The sequence below is a fragment of the Mesocricetus auratus genome, unplaced genomic scaffold (assembly GCF_017639785.1).
Source record: "Mesocricetus auratus isolate SY011 unplaced genomic scaffold, BCM_Maur_2.0 Super-Scaffold_100028, whole genome shotgun sequence".
Lineage (NCBI taxonomy): Eukaryota > Metazoa > Chordata > Mammalia > Rodentia > Cricetidae > Mesocricetus > Mesocricetus auratus.
The window spans coordinates 3401471-3425569 of record NW_024429209.1 but is presented as its reverse complement, the minus strand read 5'-3'; the positions used below and the strand labels follow the sequence as shown (position 1 = coordinate 3425569).

The window sequence follows — 24099 nt, the reverse complement described above, 5'->3', positions numbered from 1 at the left end:
AAAGGAGTAAACCTGGTACCAGCCTGCTGTGTTGTAGATGAGGTTAGGAGAAGGCGCGAAAGAGTAAGTAGGAGAAATGGAAGAGCGAAGAGGAGAAAGAGGAACGCATGGAAAAGAAGGGGGAAAGGAGGAGAGAGGGAAGGGACTAGAGAAGGTGTGCGTGTGTGTGTGCGTGTGTGTGTGTGTGTGTGTGTGTGTGTGGGCGGGCAGGCACTCTGAGGATGAGTGCCTTCCATGAACCAGCCAACGAACTTACTGTGGTTCAGGCACGGTGAGGGCTGTAGGAGAGGGCAGAGGTGAGGGAGGTCTATAAGGGACCTGGAGAAACTACTTGGTTAATGAGAGCAGCCTAGAAGGGGAAAAAACAAAACAAAACACGCCCACTAGAACGGGGTAGGGTGCACTTGGTTTGAGGGGTGACCAAGTAGGATTCAGGGTCACAGTCTTCAGGCCATGCTAGTCTCCATTGGGCCCAGAGCCGAGGTCCCTCCCGCAAGCATCCGATAGTTGACATCCATGAGGCACAGACTGAAGTTTAATCGCAAAGACCTTGAAACTGGTGGGGGGAAGGGGGGAAACAGGGTTATGCTTGGGATCGCAGGTGGCCAGGGTGTGCAGAGTCCAGTATATACGCGGGGTCACAATGACAGCAGAGGCAGGAGTCCAGTCACTCTGGAGGCTTGAGGCTCCATCCTGGTTCCTCCACTGACCAAGAGCCGACCGCGTGCCGGGTCATACTTCAGTTTACCGTTCTAAGGGATGGGGTCGTTTGTCATGCCCAGCTAAAGGGGGCGGAGTTCGCGCAAGCTCAGCACCCGCAAGGAGCGCGCGGCGCGGTGCTGGTTGTGCATGGATGCTGGCTCCGGCCCTTTGAGGTCCGTGGGGCCTCAGCCGGGGAATATCCTCTCCTGTCGTCCACGAGGCCCCCAAGGCAACGCCAGGCTTCCAGGCTCCGCGGCCGGGTGCGAGCCCCCAGCCCGCAGGGGAGCGGCCAGTGGCCGGGAGCTGCCGGAGCGAGCCGAGGCCGCGGCTGCCCGGGCCTGCCTGACCCTCGAGGGGGTCGCTGTTGCTTCGCGGATCCCTCCCTCGCTCCCCGCCCGCGTCCCTCCCCGCTGCTCCCGCCGCGTCCGCCTTTTGTTCGCCGAGCCGCGCGCCCCCGAGCCGAGGCGGCGGGGCGGGGAACTGGCGGGGCTGCGTGGGGGGCGGGCCGCGCCGGGCGGAGCCGGGGCCCTGGCCTCAGCCGGACTGGGAGTCCGAGGCGGCGATCGCCGAGCAGGCGGTAGCCGGGGTCCGGGCTCGCTCCGAGGGCGCGGCGAGGCGGAGGGGGCGGGCACCGGGCGGAGCCGGAGCCGGAGTCGCGGTGCCTGGAGGAGATCGGGCCGCGCGCTGCGAGCACCGAGTGGCGGAGAGGCCGCGCGGCGCGGGTCAGGGCCCGAGCGCAGTCCCCGGTCGCAGGAGGCCGGAGCGCAGTCGCGGCCTGAGCGACGGGAGCGCATCCGGAACCCGCCGCAGGGACCCCCAGACCCGCCGCTCCCGGGCCATGCGCGCCGCTCGCTGAGAGTCGGGGAGGCCGCGATGGAGGCGCCAGCGGGAGACTCATCAGCGCGGGGCTACTGCCCCCCGCCCGCACCCGCGCCCCCCACGGAAAGGAAGAAGAGCCACCGCGCGCCGTCGCCAGCCCGGCCCAAGGACGTGGCCGGCTGGTCTCTGGCCAAGGGCCGCCGCGGCACAGGCCCGGGCGCCGCTGCAGCTTGTGGCGCTGCGTCCTCAGTGAGGCCGGACAAGAAGGGGCGCACGGTGACGCCCGGCGCCCGGGGCGCAGGGCCACGGGTGGCCGGGGTGCGCACGGGGGTCCGAGCCAAGGGCCGCCCTCGTCCGGGTACTGGGCCGCGCCCGCCGCCGCCGCCGCCCAGCCTCACCGACAGCAGCTCGGAGGTGTCGGACTGCGCGTCGGAGGAGGCGCGCATTCTGGGCCTGGAGCTGGCGCTGAGCAGCGACGCCGAGTCTGCGGCGGGTGGCCCGGCGGGGACCCGCACCGGGCAGCCGCCCCAGCCCGCACCGTCGGGGCAGCAGCCTCCGCGGCCGCCCGCCTCCCCAGATGAGCCGTCTGTGGCCGCATCGTCGGTGGGCAGCAGTCGCATGCCACTCAGCGCCTCGCTCGCCTTCTCCGACCTCACCGAGGAGATGCTGGACTGCGGGCCCGGCGGCTTGGTGCGGGAGCTGGAAGAACTGCGCTCGGAGAACGACTATCTCAAGGTGGGGACCTAGGGGGAAGGGGAGTGGCAGGGTTTGGGGAGGAGGACCTGCAATGCTGGCTGAAGAGACCCAGGGCCTGAGGCCCGGAGGCCCTGAGACCACAGCCGTCCACTTTAACACTGAACAAGCAGAGAGAGAGTGCCCCACCTTCTTTTTTACTCTTCTCTTGAGGGGTATCTTGGATAAGACCGACTAAAGGACCCCGATGTGCACCCCCTCCCCCATAAAACTGCTTTGGAGGATGCTTGGTGCTTGGGGGGGGGGAGTCAGCCACGCTGACCTCTGCTTTAAGCTGCCCAGGACCCCGCCCCCAGGTCAGCCGGCCTTCCTCGGCTCTCCTTTCTGGAGCCAACATTGGTGTGTCTGACTGCCAGGGAACCCGTGGCTATCCGCTGGCAAGGGGAGCCGAACCGCATCCTAAATCCTCGCCCAGGGCTTCCCCCGGCAGGCCTGTCCTCGCCTGCCTTTTGGGGCGGGACCAGTTTGAAAGCATGACATCTGGGAACATCCCCTTGGCTGGAGTCCACTTCCGCCCAGTCTAACGGTCCCACAGCCTGAGAGGATGATGTCGTGGGAGAACTGGTTCAGAGGCCACTTCCTCAATCCCAGGATATTGTCTTCGGTCCCCTCTGAGAGAGGCGTGGGCAGACATGGCCGGTGCTCCCTGTGGGAGGAGGGGAGCTGCCCTCTTTGATCGGGGTATTCCCTTTGTGCATGTGGGCCTGGAGAGCTGCCTGGGAAGGACAGCCGGCTGCGCCTGGGCACCTAGGTGCAGCCCATTGCTCCGGCTGCCTGTTCCATGACACAGTGGCAGCTCTGGGGACAGCCCTGCCCTGGCTGCTTGACCTTGGTGTGGGAAGCTGGGATCTCCACGGGGTGTACTGCCGCTGATGGAAGAGGCTGCAGTGTCGTCTGCACTTGTCAGTTGGTGGCCTGGCCAGCAGCCATGGGGTTCACAGCTCTCTAATGGCATGTCCGCCCTGCTGCACTTAACCACCTCCTGGCTCTGTCGTCGGAGGGTTTTTTCTTCTCTAGCCTGTTGGGGTGTTGCTCTTGCTTTCCCTTGGATCCTCTGTCCTGTGTGTTCTCGGTAAACTCCTGTGCACTAGAGAACACAGGTTCATCTGAGAAATGGTCATCTGCCATCTGTTCCTAGCCTGAACCTCCCCCAGGCCAGGCTTCTGCTCTCGTTCTGTGAAATGGGAGTATGAGTGAGTATGGAGACAATGGAGGGTTCAGTCAGTCTGTGGGGTCCTCTGAAGTCAGTGAGGAGAAGAGGGGAAGGTAGGAGGACGGAGGCAGCCCCCTGGATGCTCCTTGCAGCTACTCCAGACCTGGACCTGAGCACCTCACTCCAGCTAATGAGGGCAGCACATAGTTCTTGCTTTGGTCTCTTCCTGCCCTCATCCTGGACCCCTTCCTGTGCTCCCAGGAAGTGGTCAGACAGAGCCCTGGACTCCATCTGAAACCACCCAGGAGTGTGCAGAAGGGAAAGTAGTCCAGAGGGGCCACAGGTCGAGCCCAGGTTCTCCTAGAGACCAGGACCCAGCTGGGGACATTCCAGTTCCGGACAGGTTGAGCCCCGGTTACTACCATCCATTCAGCAGTGGAGTCTTCGTGCACAAGCTCTGGGCCACGACTGGATCTTTAGCTTCCTTACTGCGATCTTGGGCATCTTACTTCCCATGTTTGGACCTGAGTTTTCTCATGTTAAGAATTAAACAATTACACAGATGGTCCTTAAAGATTGAATGTGCACATAGCTAGAACACTTGGCACTGTAGATTTCTATCCTGATATTACTTGCTACTCTTAGGATGAGAAACATGTTTCCTTGTGCATCTGATACATTCTTTTGTGGATTCTGTGGGAGCAGGCTGGGCTCTTCCTGACCTTGAATCCGTCCGTCCGTCCGTCCGTCCGTCCGACCGACCATCCATCCACTCACTCACTGTTTGCTTAGAGCTTAACGGCATAGTGGAGATTGGGCGTGTAACTGAACTAGGGAGAGACTCGAGTTAAACAATAGTTGCAACCAAGCACAATGTGGCTGATGACAAGGGTGGGAAGGCTAATTGTGCCAGGAGCACATGGAGGTGGGGCTGGGGACTCAGGGAGGCCAGGAGCTGAGAGATGATGGAGTCAGCAGAATAAGGGGCTGCAGTAGAACATTCTAGGCCAAGGAAAGTTGGGAAAGTGTTGGGTGAGGAAGGGAGCCATGCTGACTCTTGCTGTGTGCGTTCGGGTAGTACCCACACTGCTCCAAGCAGCCAGCAGGGCAGAGAGTAAGAGAGCATCAGTCTCCTGTGTGTTTCCTGCCTCTCTGGGATGCTTTACATCTGTGGTGCAGAAACTGGTAAGAAGGAGAATGACTCCAAATCCCCAGTGCATCCGCTGCAGACTGACCATGTGAGCTGCAGGGGGTGCCCTGGGCTCCAGCTGGCACAGTCCAGGTTCGCCTTCCAGTTTGTGTGCTAGGGATGTCGGGGTCCCACCCCTGCCAACCAGGAAGGACCCCATCTCTCAAAGCCATGCTCTGGGACCCAAGTGAGGGGCTTACAGCCTCTGCCAGTGATGAGACAGAAAGTGCTTCTCTGGGGAAGGTAGTGAGCTTGGTGTTGAGGCCTGGATACAAGCATTGGGTTTGTGGGGAGCAGCTGGGGAGATAGGCGTGGTGGCTGCAGCAGAGCTGCAGAAGGGACCTCAGGTGCCTGAGGGTTATCTGCTGGGGTTTTCACCAGAAATACGACTTCAGCCAGGTTAACTGTGTTTGACTTTCAAAGCCACAGTGGCCTAAGGTCCCTGAGACCACGAACTGTTACCCGTGTGCCATGTGGTATCTCAAAGAGCTGGCTCTGAGACCTGATTCTATCATCTACTGTGTGGTCATAGGCAACTCTCTGAGCTGCTTGTGTGTTTTCATCTGTCTAGTGGAGATGGTGGGGTGTGCCTGGACAGTCTCCAACTATTGTTTTCAGCAATCAGGGAGATGTGAACAGCCAGGAAAACATCTCGTGAGTGAAGTCCTCTTGTCTCGTGTGGAATTGTTAGGATTCTGAGCCCATGAGCGGACAGGATGTCTGTGTGTTCATCCTTGGAGGAAGTGGGAGGAGCCAGGAGGGTGGGTTTCCTTGGCCCTTGAGTGTTAACACATTGGGTGCTGCTCCTGGGGGGACAGGAAAGCATGATCACATTTCCCGCTGCACAGGTAGGTAGTGGGGAGCCAAGCCACCTTACTTGGGTTCCAGCTGTGGGTGATAGATGCCACTCACAAGGGCCCAGAGAAAAACCCCTCACTGACTGGCGATTGCCATTATACAGATGAGCAAGTGGAGGCTCCAGGACTCTGTCTTACAGTCAGCATTCCAGCCCTGCTGTTCTGTCTTGGTCCTGGTCTTTCGGCCATGTGGTTGGCACATTTGAGTTTTTGGTTACTATTGACATGTCTGGCCATGGGTGGAGGTTGGTTGGTGAGATGAATCCTGTGAGCCAGGTGCCATGCTAAGATTTGTAGTGAGCAAATGGTGAGTAAACCCAATCGGGGAAGTAATTGCCTCGCACGCACAAAGCCCTGGGTTCCATCCCTGGACCCACATAAACCAGGCATGCTGGCACATGCTTGTAACCCTGGCATTCGGGAGGCAGAGGCACAAGGGCCGGAAGTTGAAGGCCATTCTCAGTTCAAGACCAGTTTAGGCTAAGACTGTGTCTCAAAAACAAAACCCGCAAAGACTGATTTCCAAGCCTGCAGGTGGGGGTGTGTCTCAAGGGGGTCACTTCTGTAAAATGGGGGTTTGGTGTGTATGGACCTCTTGATTGTGAGGATGCACGTATGTCCATTGCTCAGTAAATGCGCTGACTCAGCTGTTGTCCTTTCCTCTCTCCTCCCTCCCTCTGATGTCATCCAGAGTCTTCTGAGTGGTAGGCCTCAGGCAGTTCTGCAAAACTCCTAGGAGGCAGAGGAGGGAGCCAGTCTGTCACCAGGTCAGAAGAGTCCCCTGGTCCCTGTCCTGAGTCGCTGCTTCTGGCTGGGAGAGCAGCTCCAGCAGGGAGAGAATGAGGTGGAAAGTGTGAGTGGCAGCTGCTGTGGCCGGGAAGACCACAGAACTCAGTGTGCTTTGTGAGGGGCGGGACACACATAAACACATACACGCTTATGCAGAGCTCGAGCTCAGAGACCTGCAGCCATTCATGCCTGGCTGATGTGTACATCTGATGACTCGTTTATGCTAGCTGTATGCTGCCAGAGGCCAGCCTCCAGGCACAGTCACTAGGAATCCACATGGGAAACAGTATAGAGACCCGTGTAGACAGACCTTTCATGCCACACGCTACCAGACACAACACATACCAGCAGGAGACTCCAGGCTGAGAAGCACGCCCTCCTATATACAGCCTGGAGACATCCTCATACATGTGAATGTGTGCACACAAACACACCCAGCATTGTGGGAACCCAGCAACATCCTTGCCAGGTGACACAGACACTGGCTCACCCAGGTACCCCAGCTACCCTTTCCTCAGAGAGCAACCAACCTTTGCACAAGTGCCTGAGGTTCAACAGATTTCAGGTGGATACCCACAAAGAGGCTCGCACATGTAGGACGGACACAAGCCTTCATACCTTAGCAGAGTCATAAGGGTAGACCATGCAAATGTCAGACATGGTATTTGCCTAACGGCACCCAGACACGCATGCTCATACACACACATCCATTTACACTGTGACATTTCACCTACACACATAAACACAGGAAGTCTTGGTCCATGTCCCCCTGGAGCTGCTGTGTATGGCCCTACTATTTCCAGCTGCTCATAAGGCTTCCTCTAGCAGGCTGCTGGGAACTGGGAGTGGAGTCAAGACTGGGGTTTGTAACCACCTGGATCTGGGGTCCCAGGAGCCCAGCTGTGGAAGGCTGCAGGTCCCCATGACTGGGAAGGTGCCTCAGAGCTCCCCGGCTTCTGAGCCAGGCCCTGAGGGGCTAAGGGAAACAGACAGCAAGTCTGCCGCAGAAGGAACAGTGCCTCAGGGTAACTTCTGATCTCTTTGGAATTTCCTGCTTACCCTGTCTTCCTCTGCTGCTAGCTATAGAGGCCACAATGTGCTGATCCACAGAGGGTACCCATGTCTAGTCTGGAACTTAAGAGAAGTGAAGAGAGGCATAGGCACACAAGAGCAGCTAAGCAGGCTTCCTGAAGGAGGAGGAGGCATCGCAGCTTCAGGTTTGCCTGAGAGGCTGCCTTGGTGCTCAGTTTCTGGAACAGGGCACATTGGTGGTGGGGGGGGAGGGTTAGGGTGGTTCATTAAATAGCTGTGTATGCCTAATTGATTCGGCTGTGGTTCTGGTCTAGAAATGGATGATAAGTTTACAAAGGAGGGCTGGAGCCAGGTGTGGTGGTAAATGCTTATAGGCCTAGCATTTATAGGCTGGTGGGGTAGTAGTTCAAAGCCAGCCTGTACTACGTAGAGTGAGACCCTGTCAGGAAAGGACAGAGTGAGAGGGAAGACGAGAATAGAGTTGAGTCATGGGTGTGAGAGTTGTGGAAAGGGAGGCCCTCTTAGGAAGGACACAAGTGCCAGGTCCTGACTGAAAGGTAGCTTTGTTGGTTTGTAGCAGGGCTCTGGCCATGCGGCCCTAGCACCAGGCACAAAACTGCTCCTATCTCAGGAGACCAGTGAGGGAGGAAGCTAGGGAGATTGTGAGGTCTCCTAGGCACATTCCTTCTTTAGAATTAGGTCTGAGGCTAAGCCTTCCCTTGCACTTCCTTCCTATGCATGTTGCCTCTTGAAACTCAGTCTTCCAGTCTGTACAATGGGAATTTCCTTTCTTGAAGATACTTGGGAGATAAGAGTTGAGGCACGCCGGGCATTGGTGGTGCACGCCTTTAATCCCAGCACTCGGGAGGCAGAGGCAGGTGGATCTCTGTGAGTTGGACACCAGCCTAGTCTACAAAAGCTAGTTCCAGGACAGCCTCCAAAGCCACAGAGAAACCCTGTCTTGAAAAACAAAACAAACAAACAAAAAAGAGTTCAGGCACATGGCAGCCCACACCATCCCCTGTACAGAAGATGAGAGGAACCCCAGGCTCTGGGTAGCCTTTGTAACTGAGGGACACCCCAGAAGAGGACTTGGTTAAATTAAAGACAAGGTCCTGGCCATCAGCCAGGGTTCTAACTGTGACCAACCCCCTAGCTTCTAACAGATGACATCATTTGTAGTTAATACACACCCCTCTGGTGCAGGAAGGAGGGGCCCCTGGGGCCACCATCTTGGCTGCCGTTGCTGGCTGCCCTGAGGAGTTCAAGGAGGTAGAAGCTTATAGTCCATCCCTTCCTTGTCTCAGCCAAAGGACCAAAAGCAAGGGATCTGGAATGAACAAGCCTGGACTACAACCCTGGTTCTGCACTTTACTTCCTGTGTTTTCCCTTCATGAGCCTCAGCTCTATAAAATGTCCTTCACCGTTGCTGTGAAGATTCCTTAGGGAAGCCAGTATTTGAGGAGTTGGTCCTCTCATCACTCACCCTGGTTCTCTAGTCCTTACCTTCAGCAGCAGAGGCTCTGTTCTGACCCCATGAGAGCCCTGGGTCCTGGTTTTCAGGCTGCCACTCTGGATGTGCCTGTCTGTCTGAGACGTATGTGGAGCCAGTGTTGTGGGTTCCCCTAGACACGTTTCTCCTAAGTCACTCTCCCCCTGATGGCCAAAACCTGTGCCTCACTTAGAACCTGGTGATGCTTGCTTACTGGTGGAGGACCACTCCTGGGGCCCCTATTCCAAGACAGTGGTCTCCTCCTGCCTGGACCACAGATGGGAGTGTGGTGGTGGCTGGTGGGAGTGTGGGGTTCCCCAATGCCTGAGCCTGCTTCGCTCTTCTGGGCTGTTGAATTGCACCAGACTTTGCTTGGTCGCTTTTCCCTGGTTCCTCCTTGCCTAGGCACCGCCCTCCTGGCCCAGAATGTGGCTGAGCATGTGGCTGAGTTGCCTATGAGGTCACATTTCCACAGCCTTTCCACCCAGACTCCCTCATGACTTTGCCCTTGAATTCGCCCATCCACTCCCCCACCCCATTCCATGAGTTCCGCTGGAGCAGTGCCTGGGGACTGCTCCTGGCCAGGTTTCCTGTGATAGGTGCTGGGGAGCTTTATGGAGACTCCTTGGTGACTGGGTTGTAAACTAGTAATTTTTAGTTTCACAGCAGCTCCTCTTGGTGTTCTGCAGGGCACAGCTTGGGCCTTCCACGGTGTTTAGTCCCTCCCTTCTACCCAGGCTTACACTGTAGCTAAGGAAGGTTAAGGAGCTGGCTGTTCACATAGCCTGTAAGTGACAAAAGGGACTCAGGCTGTGTGGCTCTTTTGACTCTTAAATCCCCAACTCCCTGCTCTCTTCTGTTATAGACTTGGCTGAAGCCCAGAGGCTGGGGGATGTTGTCAACAAATCCTGATCCAAAGCTGCCTTCCTTCCTGTACACCCGGCCAGGACAGGAGTGTTTGGTGTTTGGTGCTCTCCAGAGTGTGCCCCAGCAGCACGGGGCCTGCTTTGCCCCTAGAGGCATTTGAGTAAGGGCAGTGACAAGCCAGATGTGACCTTGGTGGACAGTAGTCTCTGGGCATCTCCCCAGCCTTGACCATCACACACACACACACACACACAGAGAGAGAGAGAGAGAGAGAGAGAGAGAGAGAGAGAGAGAGAGAGAGAGAGAGAGAGAGAGAGAGAGAGAGAGAGAACAAGCTCTCTGACAGAGCATCTGCCTTGAGTGCGGAGCTGTGCCAGGCCAGGAGACCATCTCACTGGCTGTGGGGCCTTTTCTCCTTCAGCCTCAGTTTGCTCCTCTGTGAAGTGGGAAGGTAAGAATAGTGCCGGTCATGAAGGATCATCACTGAGAAAGAGATGATGGTTTCTGGTCTTCACCTGGTGTCTGGCAGAGATGTCCGGTTATGAGCTTCAAAATGAACCTAAGTCCTTACTGTTGACCCCTCTCATTTCAGGCTTCCTTCTGCCGGGGTATGTAGGGAATAATTGTCCCTGTTGGCCTGAGCCTGGCTTGGTCAATCTGTCTGTTGTCTGTGGTGTTGGCTAGGCAGGTCCCAGAGTCAGGGTCAGACATCTCCAGTGCCAACAGAACAGGGCCATTGAGATCTGTGACCCCATGATACCTGGTTGGATGTAACCTTCCTCTAGAAACCTTGAACCTGATTCCCCCAAGCCCCTGCCCAAAGAAGCTAAGCTGAAGTGAGCATGCACTGAGAGACAGGAGCCCAGAGTCCCGCGCAGCCTCAGTGCTCACTCTGTGAAGAGATGGAGCCTCTGAGTTCCTGTTCCCTGTGTCTGTCTACAGCATTTTTATTTGAGTTGGGAGGGAAGTAGAGCCTCTTGCAGTTCTCTTCCTGGGCCCAAGTACAATGATCTCATCTGGAGCCTTGTCAGAGTCCCGGGGAGCAGGAGGAGGGACAGCAGATGGCTTTTCTGGCCTTTTGGGTGGGGTTGGCATTCTGTCCCTGTGGCCACTGCTGGCCACTCTGCTGGTCAGCTCTTCCAGGGCTGGGGTAGGTTGCCAGAGCCAGGGTGGGTGACAAGTGGCCTCGAGCCAGGGTGGCAGATGGGTAGGCAGCCTGGGTCTTGGCCCAAGGGAATGACAGCCACATGGTAGGCAAGGGGTGTGGGAGGAGATGGGCCCCTATTTCTTTGTAGTGTGGTTGATGTAAGTGAAGTTCCTGGTCCCATATATAACTCAACTCTGCCCGTCCCTTCCCTGTCTGCCTGCTCATTGGCCAGTAGATTTGGAATCTGTCGTGGCTGTGGCCTGCTGTTGCAGTGCTGGGAGTTGAAGCCTCGTTGGACATTACCTCGGAGTCTAGAGGCGGTTTGCTGCAGCTGCACAGGGGATGGAGGTGCTTTCCCCAGCCTGGCTGTTGACTCTTAGCTATTCCTCCAGGCCTTCTATGTGTGCTAGGCCAGTCTTGTCGTGTGTGGCTCTCTAGTGACAGAGACAGGCCGTCAAGCAGACACACAAGTAAAAGGGATGTCACAAGTAAGTGACATGGAGTGTGAGGGAGAGAGGGCTGCAAGCTTCAAAGGAGGCCTAGGCGGGATGCACCACACACCATCCGGCACAGGAATGACAGGCCGAGAGCTGTGGAGGACGGGTCAGGCGATTTCTGCTGCAGGGGGAACACGCAAATGGCAGGAGTGTGGCCCACATAAGTGGGAGTTGAGGGACTTGGAGGTGAGAAGTGAGTGGGGGTTGGGCCTGGTAGAGCCTGTGCTTTGGGACAGCTTCGTGCTGCATGTAGTGAGAGAGTTAACCTCCCTGGGGGTTGTTTCACTTTGCTTTTATCTGTTTGAAACAGGGTCTCTCTGTAAAATAAAATTGGCAAATGTTAATTCCAGTCGAGGTACAGACTAAGGTCACAAAACTAGGTACATTAAAATTTTATTTCTTCTTAAAAATTATCCATGTATCCATCTACCCACCTGCCTACCTTTCTGTTATATTAGCATGTGAGTGCCAGCTTGCACGTGGAGGTCAGAGACCAGCTTGAGGAAGCTGGTTCTCTCCTTCCGTCAAGTGGGCTCTTGGGATCAAAGTCAAACTGTCAGGCTTAGCGGTAAAGACCTTTACCCACAGAACCGTCTCACAGGCCCCAAACTGGATGTGTTAAAACAACAATTTTACAGTATAGAAATTGTACCTAAGGGTTAGGAGTGAAGCTCAGAGCTGCAGCCTGGACTTAACATGTGGGAGACACTGGATTTAATACTTAGCAACAAAAAAGAAAACGGTGTAGAAGAGTTCATTGTTCACCCAAGTTTCCTCTTTAATCAAAGCCCCCCCCATTGGTGTGTTCTCTGTCCCATAACCTTGCCCATCCAGAATGTCACATACATGGCATCTCACAGTATCTACTGTGACTGGCTTCCTTCTGGAGGCTTCCTTCTGGAGCCAGGGCACCAGCTGCTACAGGCTTCCAGACCCTGTCCCTCTTCTGTTGTGGTGTTGTGTTATATGGAGTGACCACAGCTTATCGCTTGCCGGTCAGGAGACTTGTGACTGTCCCCAGGTTTTGATAATCACTGAAGGTTTTAAATGGGGACATTTAAAGAGTTTCAATCACATTTGAAGCATTTTTTAAAAATCACTCTTGGGGGCTGGAGTGCACAGAGCAAGCGATCACACAGCACTGGAAGAGGGCGGGAGGGAGGAGGAGGGGAGGGAGGGAGGGAGGGAGGAGGGTCACAGCATATCTTGTTGGAGCAGCTTATTGAAATGAGGGGTGACCGTGACAAGGATTACATCTGGTAATCTCAGCCTGGCTCTGGCCACCAGGCCTACGGTGGCACTCACTAATCAATGGTTCAAGCATAAACATGTTTGAGGTAGTGGTGTTTGGTGTTTTCGAGGTGAAAAGCTAGGAGACAGGGATGGGGCAGAGGGAGGCCTAGGCAGTGCAGAGTCCATGGGAGCCTACTGTGTTGGGTTATCAGTTCCCAGCTTCAGACCCAGCCTTGGCATAGCTAGGATCTCAAACGAGGCCAGCGGGCCTCCATGGTGGCACTGAGAACTCCTCTTGGGTGGGAGAGAGTCCTGGATCTTCACCATCATCGTCTCTCATTGGCTGCTGCCTCGTGGTAACATCCTCTTGTTCTCAGGAACCTTCCCCTTGGTTCCTTCTTTGTCCTCCATCCCTTAAGGGGCAAGGCTGTCCCCAGGGTCAGACTACCCACCACTGCCGCTTGCAGTGTGTCTGCAAAGGGATGCCATGTCTAGTCCCTTTCATTTCCCACAGGCCCCGTCCGTCCTGCACATGCTTTGTCCTTGTGTACAAGGAAGAAATCCACCATTCTTACCCCACCCTCGACTCTCACTGGACAGTCGGCCGTCTTACGTTCGTGTGGGTGTCACAGAGTCCTTCCCTGATCTGAAGCTCCTGACATGGCTAGCCTGGCTGGCCAGGAAGTTTCAGGGATCTGCCCATCTCCATGCCTGGCTTTTTTATGATGCTGAGGATCTGAATCAGGCCTTCATGCTCGCACAGCAAGCACCTTGCGCATCGAGCCATCTGCCCAGAACTGTTTCTCCCTCTTCGTGCTCTGATAGAAGTCATGGGCTGGGATAATAACCCAGACCTTGCAGACTGGGGCACTCCCGAGAGACCAGAGGCTCTGGCATCATATTTTATTCATGGATTCCTTGAAGCCTCGGCTGAGACTCAAGATAATGTCTTTCAACTAGATTGAAACAGTTACTAAAATAGGTTACAACTATGATGTAGTTATGTGTGCTTATTAACTCGTGAGTACTGGTAGCTGCTTTGTTAACTACTATAATTTAAGGGTACTGATGAACAGGAACAATATTTTGACATTTTTGCAGCAACCATTAGTGATTTCTTTGGTGTTAAGTCCTGGGTGCTTCTGGGAAATAGTTGGGTTTTTTTGTTGTTGTTGTTTTTGTTTTTGTTTTTTCTCTCTTTTGGTTTTTTGAGACAGGGTTTCTCCGTGGCTTTGAAGGCTGTCCTGAAGCAAGCTCTTGTAGACCAAGGTGGCCTCGAACTCACAGAGATCCACCTGCCTCTGCCTCCTGAGTGCTGGGATTAAAGGCGTGTGCCACCACCACCCGCCATTTGTTTTGTTTTTTTCGAGACAGGGTTTCTCTGTGTAGCCCTGGCTGTCCTGGAACTCTGTAGACCTGACTGGCCTCGAACTCACAGAGATCCACCTGCCACTGGGATTAAAGGCGAGTGCCACCATTGCCCGGTTCCTGGCTGCTTTTGATACAGTCTCAGCTTGTTCTTGAGAAGTTAGTGAGCATAAAGGTGTGGCTTTACTGAATGGCGACTCAGAAGAGGGGGCCGAAGGGGAGCATTTTGCCCAGAGCTCTTGCCTGGCTGGGTAGGCTGGGTACAGACCACCTTCTCTGTGGCTCTCTCTGCAGAACAGAGGTCCTGGCTCACCTTAGCCAGCACTTTCTGTGAGAACCCATGAGATGATTCACCAGGAATGTCTGTATAAACTGTGGAGTCCTGTGCTACTCTGCGAGCCTATTATTAGTAGCATTGTGAGTTCATGTTGGGTCTGCCAGCCCAGCCTGAACCTAGAGGCTCTTCCGGGCCAATTTCCCAGGAGTCCTGGGAATTGGCCATCTCTAGAGGTTGCTTCCTGCTGGAGGCTCTCTTGGGTCACTGTGTGGACAGAGAAGCACTTGACATTTAGGAAGTGTGTGGGAAGCAGGCCGTTCCCTGGACAGGCAGACCTTGTCACCCTCCTATGGTGGCACTGGGGTTTGCCTGGGCTCTATCTGCCCTTTCACACAAGCCCTAGATCTGGGGTCAAAGGGACAGAAGGTGCCTATGGTACCTGTTGCATTCCACATCCTAGTGATGCTGGGAACCAAGGATGTATCAGACCCAGCTTTGCCCTGCCCTGCCCTTCCTCAGGCAGTAAATACAACCTTGTGTTGTTACCATCGGGGACCATTCAGTTCTGAATCAGATCAGGGGAGAGAGGGATGTTCTGGAGAGATGGGAGAATTGGGAGTTAGCCTGGTGAAGGCCGATAGAGCATAGGGAAGAGCCTGAGCAAAGCTGGAAGAATGTACTGTTAGTGTGCCCTGACCTAGGGCCATTGCCTTGTGTGTGGAATCCGGCTTCACCCCCTCCCTTGCTTGAGCAGCTCTGGGAAACTTCTGAGGATCGGATGCCTCCTCTGCAAAATGGGAGCATTTTCAATGCGTCCCTCCCAGGGCTGGGGAGGGAACTGGCAGTGCATGGATGGCCATGCCTGTGTTGGTGAGCCTCTCGGTAGGCCATGCCAGCCTGTTAGTCCTAGCATATCTGCATGTAGGCGCAAGATAGAGTGGGGAACAGACTGGAACATAGCAAGGGGTCAAAGGTCAGGGGCTTGAACCTGAAACAAGCCAGTGGAATGAGCCAGAAAGCCACCTGCTTTTTTCCAACTTTCTCTAATCAATAGGCATTGTCTTCCAATCAGAGGCAAAGATTTTGAAAAGAGAAGATTGTGCTGGGTCTGCTGTCCCTACACCCCACCCCTTTCTGCCCCCATGTGCTATTTGGACTTAGATGTCTGGGTTAAGCTTCAGGGGGAAGAGGACAGCATGAAGCTTCTTCTTAGGGTTGATACAGTCTAGGGGTCTTGATCCAGTTCATTTTAGCGTTGAGAACTGGGGTTCCCCAGACTCCAAAGTGGCTGCACAGTGTAGCCATTTCTATCTGAGGTAGAGGATGAGGTTTGGAGTGTCCCCATGTTGGGAAGGGAAAACCCTGGAACCTTGTTCTGTGAGTTGGAGCCCTCCTTCCTGGTGTGCTTTTGAGGAGTTCAAGCAGTGGCCCCTCTGAGACCTTTGGATTGTCTGTGAAGACGCCAGGAGGCCTGTGCCTCCGCTCTCTCCAGCTGGACCTGCCACTGCTGAGCCTCTCAAGGCCAAACCTCCATTGCAGGACCTAGATGCTCAGAAGATGCCTGGGTTGGGTGTGGACACCGGACCTCGGGGCCAAGCAGGGTCCTGTGTTCCTGGGGCCCTTCCCCAGCAACTCCTCTCCCTGCCCCCACCTCAGGCCGGGACACCCGGCCTAAGCTCTGCAGTGTCCAGTCTTTGTTGCCCACATCCCAGGAGAAGCCCGTGTGGGCCACAAGCCCGCCTTTGTCAACTCAAGCCTCTCATGGGGCCGTGCCAGGAGGGGCTGGTGGGTGTTTTGCCTGCAGCTGGAGCAAGCCCCCAGAGGCCTCATCTCCCCCAAACCCCCTCAGATACAGAGCTGGCATGTGCACAACAGCCTGCACTGTGGTGAAGGCAGTTCCTCTGAGAGACAGCTGCTCGCAGACAGTCATGCGCTCATTTCTTCACTAGATGCCCGTGTCAGGCCCAGGGCCAGGGACGTGGGCTGTGAGATGGGACTCTGTCTTCTGTGGGGAATCCCTTGGGTGACTCATCCCTTAGGTTTCTGACTCGGTAGGTCTGGATGGGGATATGGGGTTTTGTGTCAGGTTCACACATCCTCGAGTATGTGAGGCAGACGCTACCAGCGAGCCATAACACCATCCCTGGGGGCCACTGTAATTCAGAACCAGGTGGAGAAATTGTGATTGATAGTTTCTGTATTTTTCAGAACTTTGTGTTTGATGGTGTCCCACTTTCACAAAAGCTAGTTAGTTACTAGAAAACTAAGTGAGGGGGATGCCACCTGCTGCCATCTCAATGCCATACATCTGTTAATGTGTTCCAGCAGCATGAGTTTGGGAATGCCCTTGCGGCTACCCTTGACTTCATGTCACCTAGAGAGTCACTCAGACCCCACATCCTCCCAGTCACCCTGCTCTGTCAGAGCAATGGAAATGTGTGAGCTGCTCACAGATGACACGGCTGAATAACATGAGCCCTTGCAGCCTGGACCATGTGGATGTGTGTGTCTGCCTGCATCTCCTGCCCCTTCCTTCCTGCTGCCTTCTCTGCCAGCTGAACTTCCCCATTTCTCTGACTAGCGTGCTCACTGACTGTCCCACTTCCCCCCTTTCCACTTCTGGTCTGCCTACTTGGCGTGGTGCAGGGTGGTGACTCTCTACTTTGGGATGGGTGTCCTCTGAGGTGACAGCCAAAGGCAGGTCACCCACTTTAGATCCAGTGATGGTGAACACACCCCTGGGACCCAGTCTGACATGTGGAGTAGCAGTGCACTGATTAGCTGTCAGTGGGGGGAGGCAGTAGGGGTTGGAGCCACCCATTTGTCACTTCTGGCCTTCCTTTCCCTTGTTCTAAGAAATGGTTCCAGAAGCCAGGCAGATGGCCGGGAGCACCCCTGGGGTGTGGGTGTGGCCTGGATAAAATGGCTTTTCAACTGCCCTTCAATCCAGCAGGCCACACCCCTTTCCCACAGGGAACCACTGCAGCCAGGCCACAGTCTGACCCATTGCAGTGTAGACCCACAGTTATGCTTTTCCTGCTGGCAGGCAGGTGTGAGGAGAGGCCCCCATGATTCCAGTCCCAGACTCTGGAGACCCCTGGGGTAAGCAAGGGGTGTGGTGAGGGAACTCCCTTTTATTCCCATCTTCTTTAGGGGACTCCAGCCTTCCAGATCCTGGTCCCCTCTCTAGATCTGCCTTTCTGTTCCTGCCTGGTTCCCTCCCTGCTTCCATCAGTACCAACCTTGAGTGCTTATCTGGGGAGTGAGTGCCTTTATCATCCCTGATGACTCAGTTTCCCTTCTCTGTGTGCAATCTTGTTTAAGCTAGCAATATTACTCATGTTTGCGACTCAGTTTCCATATTTGTTATGAGGCATAATTATGTGTTTCTTCTATGCGGTGTCTGCTGGTTACTCCCTTCCCCCTTTCTCAGCAGGACGTCCCTCCCTCTTGTTCTCTCTTCATTAGCTAGGCATGCTTTTGCTCATTCAGTTAATAGCATTGGAAGTCTGCAGGAGGCCAAGCAGAGGCTAGATGTGAGGGCCAGGCAGGTGGGGCAACCTTTCAGGCTCCCGTGGTCACTGGGAGACCAACTGCTACACAGAATTTCAGATGAGTTGAGGAAAGAGAAGCGCTGATGGGAGCTGGTGACAGTGACAGTAGCAGCTCTCCTGATTGAGGTCACTTGTAATTCCTTCTGCTTAAAACTCACACACCAGACCTTCCAGGCCCTGTATGACTACCCTTGTATCCCCATCCCTTGCTTTTCTGTTTTGTTTTGTGTTTTAGACAGCTGAGGCTAGCTTTGAACTCATGATCTTCAACTCCATATCTCCCATACCTAACTCTTGCCCTATCTTTTAAGCAAAAGTAAACAAACAAAAACTTTTTTGAGACAGAGTCTCACTATGTAGCCTTGACTGGCCTGCAACTTCCTCTATGGACCAGGCTGGCCTGGGATTCACACAGATGCCGCCTCTCTGCCTCTGCCTCCTCTCAAGTGTTGAGATTAAATTTGTGAATGTGTGTGCCACAGAACACATGACGAGGTCAGAGGCCAGCTTAAGTTGGTTTTCTCTTCTTCTGTACCATGTGGGCCCCAGGGATCAAACTCGGGCCACTAGGCTCGTTGGCCCTAACCCATCTTACCAGGTCCTTGACGCATCTTTTTCTTCCTGAGTCAGGGTCCCACTATGTAGTTAGCTGTCCTGGAACTCGCTGTGTAGACCAGGCTGGCCTTGAACTCACAGAGATCCTCTGCCTCCCAGGTGCTGGGGTTAAAGGCGTGCGTGACTCCTCTAACCTCTTGGTGTATCTTGATGCATTGAGTTCTTTCCTGTTCGCACACTGCTCCCTCTGCCTGGCACTCTTGTGGACATTGCTTCTTGCCTTGGCTTAGATGTCCCTTCTTTGGAGATGGCCTCCTTGACCACCCCCTTTTCACTGCTAAATTTTCAGATTGTTATTTAGTTAACTTTATTCTTTTTGCCTCCGTGACTTCATAGTATTTGAATTTGTTTCTTGTTTACTGTGTTTCCCGAAGAAAGCTTGGGGAGGAAGATGGCGACCATGCTGCTGCTAGCACGCTTCCCTGGTGTTCTGTGTGCAGCCTGGTGTCAGTTATGCAGCCGGCACTCAGGGATGTTGAGTGCATCCTGATGTGTTTCCCATCGCTTCCGTAACAAGACTCTATTGCTGCTTTCCATCACTGTGACAAGATACCTGAGGTCACCAACTTAAGAGGAGGAATGTCATACTTTGTGTTTCGTCTCATCATTTGGAAGCTTCAGTTCACGTTGTGCCTGCTGTGACACAGAGCATCACGGCAGGAAGAGTGTGGCACATGAGCTGCTTACCTCATGGTGTCCAGAAAGCAAGGAGGGGGGTGACAGGGTACCAATACCCCTTCAAAGGCCCCTGCCAATCACCTGGTGTCCTCGCCTCTAAAAAGGGCACATCACTTCCCAGTAGAGCCACAGGAAGACAGGCTATAGCAGTGGGGGGACAGTTAGATCCAAATCTTCCAGGTCTACAGTCTGAAACTCAAGTCCTGGCAGGACGGCCTATCTGCTGAGCGCTCTAGGGCAGAATCCGATCCTTGGCCTTTTGCCCTTGTGGAACTTTCACCCTGGTGGAGGCTGCCTGCACTTCTTGGCTGCTGGCCCTTTCTCCACCTGCAGGACCTGTCTGTCTTCCTCTACGCCCTCCTCTGGTCGCTTGCTTGCACTGGCCTCCCTCTCAAGGCCCAGGCGTGCTTCCGGCTGGGGACCCTTGTCTTAGTCACATCTGCAAAGCCCCTTTTGCCACAGAAGGCATATACTTAATTCTGGGAGTTCAACTGTGGCCATCTGGGTGTTAATCGGCCTATAGCCCTGGTCCCCAGGTCTTCTTGTCAGGTGTCATCAGCATTCAGACACCCTGTCCACTGCCATGGCATATGGAGATGTGACCATTCTTTCATCTTGCAGGACGAGATTGAGGAGCTCCGGGCTGAGATGCTGGAAATGCGGGATGTCTACATGGAGGAAGACGTGTACCAGCTACAGGAGCTGCGGCAGCAGCTGGACCAAGCCAGCAAGACCTGTCGTATCCTGCAGTACCGGCTGCGGAAAGCTGAGCGCCGTAGCCTCCGTGCTGCCCAGACAGGCCAGGTGGATGGTGAGCTCATCCGTGGTCTGGAGCAGGACGTCAAGGTCAGTTTGGGGGTCTCCACCAATCTTTATAGGGGCCCATGTTGGGTGGTTGGGTCATAGGCCCCATTGGGGATTCAGGTTAGCCCTGTAGCTTACTACTTGCCTTGGGCAAGTTATCCTGCCTCTCTGGTCTCAGTTTCCCCTTCTGCAAAGTCGAGACCCCTGGTGGGTCAGCAGGTCCTCCAAATGGGATATCCCAAAATGGTAAGATCAGAAACATCACCACCTTAGCCCCCTCCCCAGCCCCTCCCCACCACCCTGCCGCAGCAGGAGGTTCTTCCTTGCATATACCTGACTGTGGCTTCTGAGTGGCTTCTACATAGTCCCCATTGGTTTTCCCGGGTTCCTTGGGCTAATGAGAGATCAAAGGAATGCAGCTGAACTGGGTTGGTTCAGAGCTGGGCTCCAGTATGCCTGGGGGTTTCTGATTTTGAGCAAGTCACCTATGTTTCAGTTCCCTCATCTACAAAATGGATGTCAGAACGTCCAACCAGGATATTGAAACCATGACTAAGACACCAGAGGGACTGACAGTGATTAGCCATTTTTACTGCATCTGATTTCCAGATGAGCGCTCTGGGGCTCAGAGTGGGGATGGGTCAAGGGCTCTCCTATGTGGATGACAGAAGTCAGGCTCATCTACTTCCCAGACCTCACTGCTGAACCCTGCTGCTCTTCTGCCTCAGGAGGAAGCAGGGATGGCCCCATTCAGATAGGTGGGGGCTCCAGGAGAGATTATGTAAACCCTTGGGTGGGGAGTCCAAACCGTGCTCTCAGAACTCAGCTCAGTGTGAGTGGGGATGGGGGGCAGCTGGTGAGCTCGGACTGGTGCAGAGCAGAGAGGAGCCGAGGAGCCTGTGGGTGACCTCTGCCCTGAGGCCCAAGAGAGGAGAGGGCCCAGGGATGTTCTAGGAAAGACTCACAAGGGCCCTGAGGGCAGACAGGTGCGGCGCCATCCACACAGGCCTGCTGCTGGAGGGCACTGAGAATCCAGCCCTGCAAGCCACTCATAAAGGACACCCTTCATTCGGGAACCAGTGTTGATTTAAAAGGCCGCGGCTCCATGCGCCTGTGAACCTGTCTGGAGCCAGGTTTCTTGACTGCACAGCAAGACCCTGATTTTTGTAAACAAAAAAACACCCCATTTCCCTCGTTGGTAGGAGACAGATCAGAGACGGGAGAGTGGAGAAGTTCAGGCAAATCTGCCATTGGGCCTTGGCCCTAGAGGATTTCTGGGAGGCACCCTAGAAAAGCCTAATAGGAGATGAGGGAGTGGGGCGCAGGCTGGTGGGCGGGGCCAAAGCAGCTGGGGTGAGGGTGGGGCTCAGCCCTCCTGGAGGAAGGGAAGGCCCCTTCTGTTGGGATTTGAACCAGCCAATCAGCATCCCCGTCCCCGATCTCCCCTCCCCTCACTCCTCCCCTCGCAGCTGCAGAGCTGAGCTCACGCTCCGGCTCCGCCTGAGCTGGTCACAGCTTTGCCATCACCCTTGGTCCCCAGCGTGATTGGAATGTTAGAGGCCATTATAGAGGTCCTCAGAATGCTGACTTCCCCTAGGCAGGCTGAGGAACCAGGTGGAGAGGGATTGGAAGGGGTATGCCTAGGGATTCCTCCCTTGCTCGGCAGGCTCCCTGGCCCTGTGCCCTGCAGGGCCTTTGAGCTCCAGTGGTTTTTGTTGGGCACATGTGCTATTACTGAGATCACCACCACCACCCCATAGCAACCCTCCCAGGCTCTTCCACTTTTTGCTGGTCCACACAGTTAACAAGATCACTGACCCTCAGCAGTATGGTAGCATGAGGTTGGGAGGGCTAATGGATAGCGACCTGTGCTGCCTCTTTGTGGCTGAGTGGCCTTGGATAAGCTACTTCACATCTCTGATCCTGTGTCCCTTGTGGAACATGGAGATAAGTTTAATTCCCTGTAGAAATTTTGATTAATAAAAAATGAAATTACTAAAGAGAGTGCTGTGTGATGGGTGTGGTAACTGAGCATATGATAGGGTGTCATGGGCGGGGACTCTGGGATCCCTCTGCTTTTCTTGTCGAAGGTCCCAGAACACATCAGTAATAATGTACCCCGTTCTTAGGTAAGGATGCTCTGGCCTCGGCTGTGTGTCCTGGGTAACCTGCATCATTTTCTCCTTAGAGCTCCAGTTTCCCTCTGTGTAAGATGGGGTGATACTCCCATTGTGTGATTCTTGAGAGAGTTCAGTCACACATGGCTCAGGATGCTGCTTTCAGTTTCCATCTTTCTCCCTGAAGATCAGAGCCTCAGGGACATACTGCAGCCCAAGGTTCAGAGCCCAGAGCTGATGGGGGCTGGGGGCCATCGCTGCGGATGGCCTTCAGCAGGGACCAAGGCCAGCACTGTAAACAGTGACCTCATGGCTGAGCACATTTGTTTGTGCTGCAGGCATTTGCCTTGTGTCCGGAAGGACGCTGCCTGTCCTCTCTTGGGCTCCAGGCCCCCTCCTTTGGGTATAACTGTGGGGCTCAGAGAGATAGGCTCACGGGGCCCTGTAGGCCCTTCTGACACTAAGCCATGTTGGGACTTGTTTTGACAGTTCCTCCTTCATTGTTGTGTCCCTTCAAGCTTGCCCCACAGTAGCAGCTTTAGAGCTCACTCATGCTTGGTACCTCCTCAGTCATGTGACTTTGGGCAACTGAGGTTTCCTTTCTGAGCCTCAAAGTGGTAATAAAATGTGTCCGGAGGGTGAGATAAGATTATGGTGAGAGCCCGGGGAGGTTCTAGAACTGGTTCTAGAAATGACCTGTGAGAGCCCAGGCTCTGCACCACTGGGAACCTGGGAGGGGAAGGCAGGGCCAGGCAGGCCCTGGTTCCTGTTGCTCAGTCTAGTAGCTGTGGTGCCCTTTGGTTCTGACCCTCATGGAGTCTGCACAATGCTGCAGGGATCTGAGCTTATGGACTTTTCTGTCTGGAATTCTGCAGCTTCTGGGAGAGAGTAGAGCTTTCTTAACATGTAGCCCTGGGGTGGAGGGAACATGGGGACAAGGAATCTGTGGGGACAGGCAGGGAGTCCATGGAGAAGGAGAGGATCCAGGAACTCTTATGGGGATCTGATGGGCTTCCCAGGTGGAGGCCATCGTGGATATGGGACACCTTCTACCCCCCCCCCACCATGGAAGCATGTTTAGGAGAGGACCCTTGACCCTAGTAGCTCTCTGTGGATAGGGGGCAGGGGCAGCTCCCCACGTATATTCAGTCAGCCACTCCTTCATCAAGTGCTGAACCCTGATTTGTTTGTTCATCCAACAAGCATTTGTTTGGCATTTAGTGTATGCTGAGCCCTGAGCCGCTACTGGGACACACGTGTGAATGAATCCAGATAGGCCTGGCCTCGGTCTCTGTGGTCCCTCACTTCCACCCCATTGCCAAGGCAAGATGAATGAATGAATGAATGGAATGTTGCTGAGGAGAGGGCTTCCTGAGTGACCTGATAGCTCTGCGTTAGGGACTATAGCTATAAGTCTGGGCCAAGGTGGGTAAAATCAATACAAAGAGGCGAAGCAGTAATCGGTAATTCATTAAAAATGCTTCTGTGGCTGGCTTGGAGGTGGAGCTCAGCTGACAGAGTGCAGACATGAAGCCCTGGCATTGGTCTTCAGCAAGGTGGCATATGCCTCTTAGCCCAGCACTTGGGAGGCAGAGGCAGGAGGATCAGAAGTTCAAGGCCACCTCTGGATAGTAGCAAACTCAAGGCTAGGCTGGGGAGAAAATAAATTGTTGTTTGACTGGAGATGTAGCGGAGTGGGAGAGTGCTTGCCTGGTGTGCACGGAAGTCTGAGGCTCATTCCCAGCACAGCCTGAGATAGAAATCCTTGTATGGATGGCGCCTTGAACTGGTGACCTTTGTGCAGCTCTGGTGGTTCTTAAGTGTTTTACACAACCAAAAACGGGCCATGAAACTATGAAATAAATGTAACTTTGTAATACGTTCAACAGAGTGGATTATTTAAAAATAATAGTAAATAAGAAGCCCTGTATTTTTGGTCGCCTTCTGGATTCCAGCCACCACCCAGGCCCCACGGATGCCATTTATTCCCTCCAGCAGCCCTCAGGAGCAGGGCGGCCTCCCATTTACTGCTGGCCACACAGCCAGGGAATGCTGGCACTGAACTTGAATCTAGTTTTCTTCTCTGAATCTTTTTATGATATTGAAGGATTGACCACCCTACTTTATGGGTGAGGAAAACTTTGTGGCCAGAGTGG

At 54.5% G+C, this 24099-nt stretch overlaps 1 protein-coding gene across 3 annotated transcripts in view; it reads left to right on the top strand.

Annotated features, from left to right (window-relative positions):
• The first annotated feature begins 1574 nt into the window (after positions 1-1574).
• Positions 1575-24099, top strand: part of Soga1 (suppressor of glucose, autophagy associated 1) — a 64382-nt gene continuing 41857 nt past the window's right edge. For all 3 annotated transcript variants that reach the window (XM_013124083.3, XM_013124082.3, XM_005084600.4), the window contains exons 1-2: positions 1575-2256; positions 19644-19868. In XM_013124083.3, coding sequence (XP_012979537.2) covers positions 1576-2256; positions 19644-19868 — 906 coding nt within the window. In that variant the 5' untranslated portion in view covers position 1575. The remainder of the gene's footprint in view (positions 2257-19643; positions 19869-24099) is intronic.